General features: G+C 65.1%; 1 protein-coding gene across 1 annotated transcript; it reads left to right on the forward strand.

Annotated features, from left to right (window-relative positions):
- Window positions 1–959: 959 nt before the first annotated feature.
- Window positions 960–8,103, forward strand: Erfe (erythroferrone). The gene is made up of 9 exons (XM_090355147.1): window positions 960–1,076; window positions 3,428–3,550; window positions 4,201–4,303; window positions 5,013–5,089; window positions 5,135–5,278; window positions 5,795–5,903; window positions 5,996–6,086; window positions 6,757–6,835; window positions 7,411–8,103. The coding sequence occupies exons 1-9, from the start codon at window positions 960–962 to the stop codon at window positions 7,507–7,509; spliced, it is 942 nt and encodes a 313-aa protein (XP_090211273.1). The 3' UTR covers window positions 7,510–8,103.
- Window positions 8,104–9,164: the final 1,061 nt, after the last annotated feature.

Below are 9,164 nucleotides of genomic sequence, written 5' to 3' on the forward strand. Positions count from 1 at the left end.
TCGCGGTGACTGCATGTGCCCTGTCTGTGGTGGGCTGTGTGGAGTGGACCCAGCTGTGCCAGCCCTGGCACCCCTGTGGCTCAGAGGAGTCCAGGGCCAACCCACGGGAGCCAGAGGCCTCTCACACCCTGGGTTCGTCATCGTCGTTCGGCCTTGCTCCCCATGCCGTGGTCTGAATTCGGGTGTTCATGTGTACAAGTGGGGCTCTACTGCTTGAGCAGCTCTGGGGGGCGGGGGAGGGGGAGGGGAGGGGGAGGAGGAGGGGGAGGGGAGGGGGAGAGGGAGGGAAAGGAGGAGGAGGAGGGGAAGGAGGAGAGGGTCTGGCTGGAAGGCGGCAGGCAGGGGGCCGCCTCGTCGGGCGGAGGCCCCGGCCCCAGGGCTGCTGTGGCCCCGGGCACGGGAGGGGCGCCCTCGGGGGAGACCCAGAGTCTCCTGCCTCCGGGCAGCCCAGGGGAGGAGGTCACCGGGAGGCGCCTGCAGGGGCTCAAACCGTGTGCCAAGCCGGGGCCTTGCGGGCGCGGGGGTTCCTGCGGGGAGCATGCAGAGCAGAGCAGAGCAGAGGAGGGCGCACATCCGGGAAAGGGAGGATCAGGAGGGCCAAGGACATGGGGACAGGACAGGAGACGGCGAGACGGGCAGTGCAGGGCGCAGGCCCGCCGGGAGGGGGCGCTCCGGCCCGCCCTGCCTCCTGCGCCTGCGCGGCCGCCGGGAGAGGGCGCTCCGGCCCGCCCTGCCTCCTGCGCCTGCGCGGCCGCCGGGAGGGGGCGCTCCGGCCCGCCCTGCCTCCTGCGCCTGCGCGGCAGCCGGGAGAGGGCGCTCCGGTCCGCCCTGCCTCCTGCGCCTGCGCGGCTGCCGGGAGGGGGCGCGCCGAGCCGGCGCGCGGGATTCGAGCGTGTTATAAGGCGCAGGCCCGGGACGGCGATGCCTCCTCCCCGGCAGCCCCGCCAGCCGCCGCCCGCATGGCCCCTGCCCGCCGTGCCGCCCGAGCGCGGCTGCTGCTCGTCTGCGCGGCTCTGCTGCCCGCCGCCGCGGGCCTCGGCTCCCCGGAGCCCCCCTCGCCCGCCGGGAGCCCGCCGGTAAGACGCGGCCGCCGGGCCGGGGGCCGTCGGAGGGAGCTCGCTTTCGGGCGCCGGGACCTGCGACGCCGAGCTCGGCCGGGCGCGGCGGGGCGGGCGGGCGGGGCGCGGAGGGGCGGGCGGGGCGCGGCGGGCAGGGCGGGCAGGGCGGGCGCGGAGGGGCGGGCGGGGCGCGGCGGGCAGGGCGGGCAGGGCGGGCGCGGAGGGGCGGGCGGGGCGCGGCGGGCCGGTCCCCTGGGCCGCCCGAGGACGGGTGTCCCGCGGAGATAAGGGACCGCGACGTCGGGGTCGCCGTCCCCGAGGCCGGCGCCCGCGGTGGAGGTGTGAGCCTCGGTGCGGCGTGGTGGACCGGCGCGGGCGGCCGCATCCCGAGCGCCCGGCCCTCCTGCTGGCTCTGTGCCGCGGCCTCAGCCGAGAAGGGGCCCTGGCGCTGGGCCTGCGCCCTCCTCCTCGCCCCGGGGTCTTGGGTCGGCGGGACGAGGTCAAGGCTCAGAGCGAGGCCGCGGGCCTGACGGGGAGCGAGCCCGGCGGACACAGAGCCTCGGCGTCCTCGGGATCCCACGTAGGACCCCCGTCAGCCAGAAGCCCGTGTGGAAGAGGGGTGGGAAGCCGCAGGAGTCCGGAGGCGGAGATCCGAGGGTCGAGGTGCACAGCCAGCCTGGGCACGGAAGGCCCTGAGACTCCCACCTCCCATCTGGAGAGCTGGAAGTGGCGCTGTGGCTCCAGGGGCAGGGCGGGGGCCTTGAGCTCAGGAGCTCAGGGACAGCGCCCAGGCCCGGAGTTCAAGGCCCACGACCGACGACAGCCAAAAAACAAAACAAAAATGAAGGGTGGGAAGGCAGCAGTCTGGGGTGGGGAGGGGCCCCCAAGGCCCCCAGCTCTGTATCCCATCCCAGCCTTACCCCGTGGCTTCCCTGAGACGACGCAGGTCGGCAGGACATTAGGACATGGTCTCCAGGAGGCAGTGAGGGGCTGGGGTCCTCTCTGGGTGCCCAAAATGTCCCTAGAGGCCCCAAGGCCCTGAGGTTCCCGAGTGAGCTGTGGTGGCCGCAGGACTTGGCTGGCCAGGGAAGATGCCCGTCCTCACCCCAGCTCTGGGTGTCTGATCCACATGGCTTCCCGTGCTCCTCACCAGCCTTTTGGGGCTGCATCCCTGCCTGCTGCTGTCCCGCGGGGAGAGTGAGTGCCAGCCACCCATCCCCGCATGGGGCAGGTTCCTCACATTTCATTCCACGGAGGAGTTAGTGGGGCTGTGACACATGAAACCATCAGTTCTGGTGGCCTTGCATGCAGCCAGCAGCTGTCAGCCCAGAGGGAGGCCAGAGGACCTGGGCTCAGAGGCCTCTCTCCATCCGGCCACACAGCCCTGCGTCAGTCCTGGAGCTGATACTTGGCAGGTCTGTGCCTGACAGCCCTGTCTGGCCAGCCTGAGATCCTGGGACCGTCTGTTGGCCCCATTACCCACCAGAGTCCATGCCCATGACCTCATCAAAGTCCTCTTGGGCGTCTTCCCTCATCCCAGCTGGCCATCCTGCCTGCACCCCAGGTCACCTGAAGCCGGTGTCCTTTCCAGCTTTTTGCTCCTCTGAGGAGCCTCCCTTGCCAAGGCACGTGAGTCCATCTTGTCTCAAAACACTGAGGAAGAGGGCCGGGAGTTTAGCCAAGTGATAGAGTGCTTGCCTGGCATGCATGAAGACCCAGGTTCGCTTCATTGGTACCACATATATAGAAAAAAAGCTGGAAGTGGTGCTGTGGCTCAAGTGGTAGAGCTCTAGCCTTGAGAAGTCCAAGGACAGTGCTCAGGCCTGAGTTCAAGCCCCAGGTCTGGGGAAAAAAAAAAAAGGGAGGAAGACACATCTGGTGCAGAGGCCTTGAGTTACTGCATCTCCCAGCTCATGTGGCCCTCTGTTCCACTGTGCCCTGTGTCCTGCACAGCCTGAGGCTGCAATTACCTCCCTGGAGCCTGTGTCCCCTGGGAGGGCAGGAGGGGTGCCGGAAGGTAGGGTCCTCCATGGTCAGGGCTGTGGCTGCTGTCTGGGCAGGGCGGGCATCCCAGCTCATTTCGAGGAAGGACCTGAAGAGCCTGATGTCCCCCAAGTCCCCAGACCTGCTGTGGAGCCACACACACTCCACCCTCCTCCTCCTCCTCTGTTGCCTGGGCCTGCCTCTCCTGCGAGCTCGTAGGCCAGGCCTCATCCTCCATGGCTGGAGGGAAGGGACCGAGGGCTGATGACTCTAGTGCCCAGGTGACAAGGGCCACGCTCTGCAGGACAGCCCCTTGACGGGACCTGCTGGGAGGCATGTCAGAGTGGTACTGGCAGGAAGACAGTGTGGGGCCGGTTGTCTTCCAGGAGCCCACTGTGGAGCAGGCACACCGTGTGGACCCTCGGGACACCTGGATGCTGTTTGTCAGGCAGAGTGACAAGGGTGCCAATGGCAGGAGGAGGAGCAGGGGCAAGGCCCAGAGGCTGAAGGTGAGCAGCATCTCTGCCCTTGGCTCCTTGGTGTGTGTAGCCATTTCCTGCTGCACACAGCAGGGGAACACAGCAGCCCAGGCTGGGGTCTGAGTGGGGAGGCCTGGTTCCAGCCATTCTCCCCACACCCCTGGCATGGTGGAGGAGCCTGCAGGTGGGCTGAGGACCCCACCCTCATTCAACCTTAACTGGATACTGGATCCGAGGGCTGCCTTCCTCTTTGAGCCCTCAGTCAGGAGCTCTGATCGCAGCTGGGCTTCTGGTCCCAGGTGCTGACCTGTATGAGTGGCCCACTGTTGCCTGGTGGGGACCCACCCAGTCATGGACGCCGGCTCTGAGACTGGGAGGCTGCACGGGAGCCTTGCTCTGGGTCAGTTGGCCCTGCCCAGGTTTCTCCATGCAGGGGGGCTGCCTCCCTTCTCTGCTGGGTCCACCCAACCTAGTGTGAACCCTCCTAGTGAGCTCACACCCCCCAAGGCCAGGCCTTCACTCGGAGCCTGCAGCCTGGCATGCCTCAGAGCAGTAGAGACCCCGAGGACCCCCTTAGGGAAGGCCCGAGCCCATCACCTTGTGGTGGGGAAGGGGGAGCTCCCCTGCCTGCCCCCAGAGGAAGGGTCATCCATGTCCTCAAAGCCAAACCTCACTTCCAGCTCGGCCTGCCAGGACCTCCTGGGCCCCAGGGACCCCAAGGACCACCTGGCTCCATTATCGCACCCGAAGTACTGCTAAAGGAGTTCTGCCTGTTGCTGAAAGGTAGGGGGCCATGGTCAGACATGGGCTCCTGAGGGGTGGGTCCCAGCAGTGGGGCAGATCTCAGGGCTCAGCAAGCACCTAGGGAGACAGTTACTGGTCAGCCCTGTGTGTGGGTGGGAGAGGAGGAACGGACTGCACTTGAGGTCCTTGTAAGTGCCCAAGACCCACCCCTGTGCCCCACTGGGAGCCCAGTCCCCGCTGGGTCTGGCTGTAGCCAGCGCAGCTCATGGGAAGTGACCGGTGCCATGAAGAGCCACAGGGCTTCTCTCCTCCCTTTCTTCAGTGGCTCTTCTTCATTTGCCTATTCTTGTTTTGTCTTTTCCTTTTTCTGTGTGTGTGTGTGAGTACTGGGCTTGAAATCGGGGCCATGCCCCTTAGCTGTTTTGCTCAAGGCTGGCATTCTTTTTGGCAGTTAGAGATTAGTATCATATAGATTTCCTACTCTGGCTGGCCTCGAACCTCCGAGGTCCTCCGATCTCAGCCTCCTGTGTACTGGGATTGCAGGTGGGCCCGGTTATTCATCCTGCAGTGCCACCTGCAGCCGGGGCAGAGCCAGGAGAGCTGCAATACTTAGTTACGTACAGATTTCCCAGGCTGAGGGCTGTCAGGGGAGTCAGAGGCCGTGGGTGCGAGGAGCGTGGCCCGGGGGCACTGCCTCGACACCCCCGCCCCCTCCCCCAGCCCTGCACCCTCTGTTGCTCTGTGCCAGGCGCCTTGCAGCGGCGAGAGCACGCAGGGCCTGAGCTCTGCCCGCACAGCCCCGCACAGCCCGCCGCGGGGAGCCCAGCCCCGACCCGCACCCACGCGGGGCCCGACGTCGACCTGGGGGAGGCCAGCGAGGATGCGGGCCCCGTGCTGGCCCTGCTGGCCCCGGGCCCGCGGGCGCCCCGCGTGGAGGCCGCTTTCCTCTGCCGCCTGCACCAGGACGCACTGGTGGAGCGGCGCGCGCTCCGGGAGCTCAGCGTCTACACCCTGGTGAGTCGAGGGCGGGGCCGGAGGGCCTGGCGGCGTCTGCGGGGCGTGGTCTTCCGGGGGCGGGGCTGGAGGGGCGGGGCCGGAAAGCCTGGCGGGGTCTGCGGGGTGTGGTCTTCGGGGGGCGGGGCCGGAGAGCCTGGCCGTGTCTGTGGGGCGGGGCCAGAGGGCCTGGCGGCGTCTGCGGGGCGTGGTCTTCCGGGGGCGGGGCAGGAGGGGCGGGGCAGGAGAGCCTGGCGGGGTCTGTGGGGCGGGGCACGAGGGGCGGGGCCGGAGGGCCTGGCGGCGTCTGCGGGGTGTGGTCTTCCGGGGGCGGGGCACGAGGGGCGGGGCCGGAGAGCCTGGTGGTGTCTGCGGAGCGTGGCCTTCCGGGGGCGGGGCACGAGGAGCGGGGCCGGAGGGCCTGGCGGGTGTCTGCGGGGCGTGGTCTTCCGGGGATGGGGCACGAGGGGGCGGGGCCGGAGAGCCTGGCGGGTTCTGGCCCTCTGGTACCATGGATGACCTTCCTGCGCCCCTCAGCCTGACTCGGAGGGCGCCTTCAGTCGGGGCCTGGGCCTGAACCTAACCAGCGGCCAGTACACGGCGCCGGTAGCCGGCTTCTACACGCTCGCCGCCACACTTCACGTGGGTGAGGCCCCGGGCGTGGGGGGACCGCCCGCTGCCCCGCCGCGCCCCCCTCCCCACAGCCGCGGTGACCCTGACCCCCTCCCCACCCCACAGCCTTGGCAGGGGAGCCCAGGCGGGGCCCGCCACGGCCCCGGGACCGCCTGCGCCTGCTTGTCTGCATCCAGTCCCAGTGCCAGCGCAACACGTGAGTGCCGGGGGACCCTGCATGGGAGACCTAGGCCGGCAGAGCCCCCCCAGGCTCCCAGGAGCTGTGGGCCCGCTCCTGGGCAGTGCAGCAGGCATGGTAGAGATTGTCAACTGATACCAGGCCCTGCCCAGACTGCCCTCTCCTCCTCCGGGGGTCTCCTGCCTTCTTCCTGGGCACCCTGACACAGGGGCTCTCCTCTCCAGAGGGAGTCCTGGTGACCTCCCACAGACGTTCCGGTGCTCCAGGAGCCCCCTCCTCAGTCATTCCCTGCATTACCTGCAGGCTTTCCCCCTGCTCACTGCTAGGGTCCTTGCCCAGGCCAGGGACCAATGCCAGCACTAGCAGGCACCCCTCTTACTTGGAGACGGTAGTCTCAAGTCTCTGTCCAGCTTTGAAAACCATGGATTTATGGGCCTCCATAGGCATTTTCAATCGCCTGCTGCCACTTTTCAACCTCCATTAGCACCAGTCAAAGCCTGTGCTTACATCCCCTATCCTGGGGCTGGCAACATGCCTTTGGCCCTGAGCCTTTCCTCCCCTAGGGACCCAATTCAGGTCCGGACTAATCACTTTTCTGGACACAGTGTGCGTCCTCAGAGGATTTTGAGCATGCGAGTGAAGCTGGTGGTATCTCAGGACCCACTGACTCTTTCTATCTTGACTGCAGCTCCCTAGAGACCATCATGGGCCTGGAGAGCAGCAGTGAGCTCTTCACCGTCTCTGTGAATGGTGTTCTTTATCTGCAGGTGCGTGGGGGTAGGTCCAGCACGGCCACGGCGGGGCCAGGACCCCTGGGCACAGCACAGCATCTTTACCTCCTGAGCAGCCCATGCTCTGGTGGGTACCCCAGCCTCCCACCTGCGCTGGCCCATGGAGTCCACTGCAAGGGCGGCAGGCTTGAGGCTAAGCAACAGTCACTTTCTTGGCACTGTGAGGAGTTGGCAAATGGTAGGGTTGTTCTTTCTTAAAAAGAAAGCTGTGCAGAGGCATGGTCTCAGCTGAGTGGGCACCCCAGTCCTGTGACCTGGCAGCAGGAACATGAGAGTGCTGCAGTGTAGCCCACATAGGCCCGAGTACCACTCTTACGGCTCTGACTCCAAGAAAGCCTCTGAGACAAGCCTTGTAGCAAACAGCCTGCAGGAGGAGGGGCGCCTGCACCAGAGAGCAGCCAGAGGCTCTGGCTCCAGTGGAAGGCCTACCAAGCATTCACTTGACCCAAGCGCAGGCCTTTCCCAGGGTGGGGCACAGTGGGCAGAGGTGTGGGTGCTGTGCACACTGCAACGAGGCCAGCCCTGTGCCTGACAGGTGCCCTTTCCTGCAGAAGGGTCAGTATGTCTCTGTCTTCCTGGACAACGCCAGCGGCTCCTCCCTCACAGTGCTCAGCGGCTCCCACTTCAGTGCAGTCCTCCTGGGTGTGTGAGCGGCTGCCATAGGCTTTGCCTTCACCGGGCAGACAAAGCTGGACGCCAAATGTCTACCAGATGTTCGTGTGACTGCAGGAAGAATCCTGCCGGGAACTCGGCCCAGTGGTCCTGCACAGGTGACACACAGCTAGTGGCTCCCAGAACCAGGGACTTGAGGATGCCATGTGAGCTGCTGCCTGGAAATGCCCAGTGTGTGTAGCCACACCTGCTGTATCCCAAGCTGCAGACCTGGCTTCCTCAAGCCTCCGATTCTTTCCTTGGTCTGGTGCAACCTTGTCCAAATGTTTTAACATTCTCACAGGCTGCAGGGAGCCGTGGTAGGCTCCTGCCTGGAAGGGGTTACCTGTGCAGGACTAAGGGGCCACTAAGGGAAAGTGACCCCCTACTCAGAGGAGGTCTAGGCCATCTTGCCAAAAGCTATGTGATCACTTGCTGTCCATCCAGACAGCTGCTCTTCCATGTCCCTCCCCCAGGTATGCCTCTGCTTGCTGTAGACCTCAGTACTGTTATCACCTGGGGGATAACAGACACGAGACATAACAGGCCAGGGACTTTGCAGGGGGCAGTGCACCTAGATCTGGCAACTATGTACAAGATATACAAGACAAGCAACCGCAAGTCCCACCCAGCCTTCCTGAGAAAGCTCCTCTTTCCCCTTCCCCCCATCCTTAGCACAGACAGGGCTACAGACTGGCTGCCACCAAAATCCTCTCCCCATCCCAAGTTCCTTCCTCATTGCTAGGACCTGCTCCTAGATAGAGAGACTGACACCCTTCATCAATGGGAGATGGTCTGCCAGCCCCTGCTGCCTAGACTCTGGCCTGGCAGGCCCAGACAGCCCAGGGCAGTGCTGAGGACAGATGGCAGTTTCCAGAGATGAAATGTTATTCTTCCCCCCCCCCCGGCCCCCCCACCCCAGCCTCCCTGAGTGCAGGGCTGGCACTAGAGCAGACACTAAAGATGACAGGCCCTTAACACCAATACAGCCATAGGCATTGCTGAGGGCTGGTGCTGGGGCCTTTCTAGGTGTACTAAAGTCTGGGAGAGGGGACAGTGACCACAGTCCTATCACCTTCCAGCTAGCCCCAGGACAGCCAGGCTGTCCACACACACAAGGCTAAGCTCCAGCCTGGCAGACAGCGGCTGCCAGGGGCAGGCTAGGCCTAATTCCCAGTAAGGCTCAGACCCACCCTACCAGGAAGCCCAGGCAGCAGAGGGCAGTGATAAGGGGGTGGCACAGCCCCACCCTTAAGGGAGTTCACCCTGTACACCCAGTGGGCAGACACTTGAGAGAAGTTACCTTTTCCCTTGATGTCTCATCTTCTCTACCTGTGTGTCACACGTCATGGAATGTATTTCTCTAACTCTGGTGAGTTGTGGGAACACAAAGCTGTGGAAGCAAAGGGCAGCCGTGGGATCTGGCCGAGGGCCAGGGCTCTCCTGGAGGGGACCAGAAGCTTAGCACCAAGCCACTCCTGAGAGGGATGGCCCTGAGACACACGAGCCCAGCCGTGGACGCAGGACGACTCCTGACAGCTGCGGAGGTTTTCATGCCTGGTGCCACCTCTGAGTCCAGTCCCATGTGGACATGGAGAAGGTCCCTGGTTCTTGATAGCCTGGAAGGGCACCTTGTTGCTCACCTTTGATGTAG

The sequence above is a fragment of the Megascapheus bottae genome, chromosome 21 (genome assembly GCF_031878675.1).
Source record: "Megascapheus bottae isolate mThoBot1 chromosome 21, mThoBot2.hap1, whole genome shotgun sequence".
Classification (NCBI taxonomy): Eukaryota; Metazoa; Chordata; class Mammalia; order Rodentia; family Geomyidae; genus Megascapheus; species Megascapheus bottae.

Excerpts from the sequence above, each read along its gene's own strand:
- Erfe (XM_090355147.1), top strand. The coding sequence starts at position 960 with ATGGCCCCTGCCCGCCGTGCCGCCCGAGCGCGGCTGCTGCTCGTCTGC. Across the intron at positions 1,077-3,427 it reads CGCCCGCCGGGAGCCCGCCG|GAGCCCACTGTGGAGCAGGC; the intron begins GTAAGACGCGGC and ends GTTGTCTTCCAG. Across the intron at positions 3,551-4,200 it reads GCAAGGCCCAGAGGCTGAAG|CTCGGCCTGCCAGGACCTCC; the intron begins GTGAGCAGCATC and ends CCTCACTTCCAG.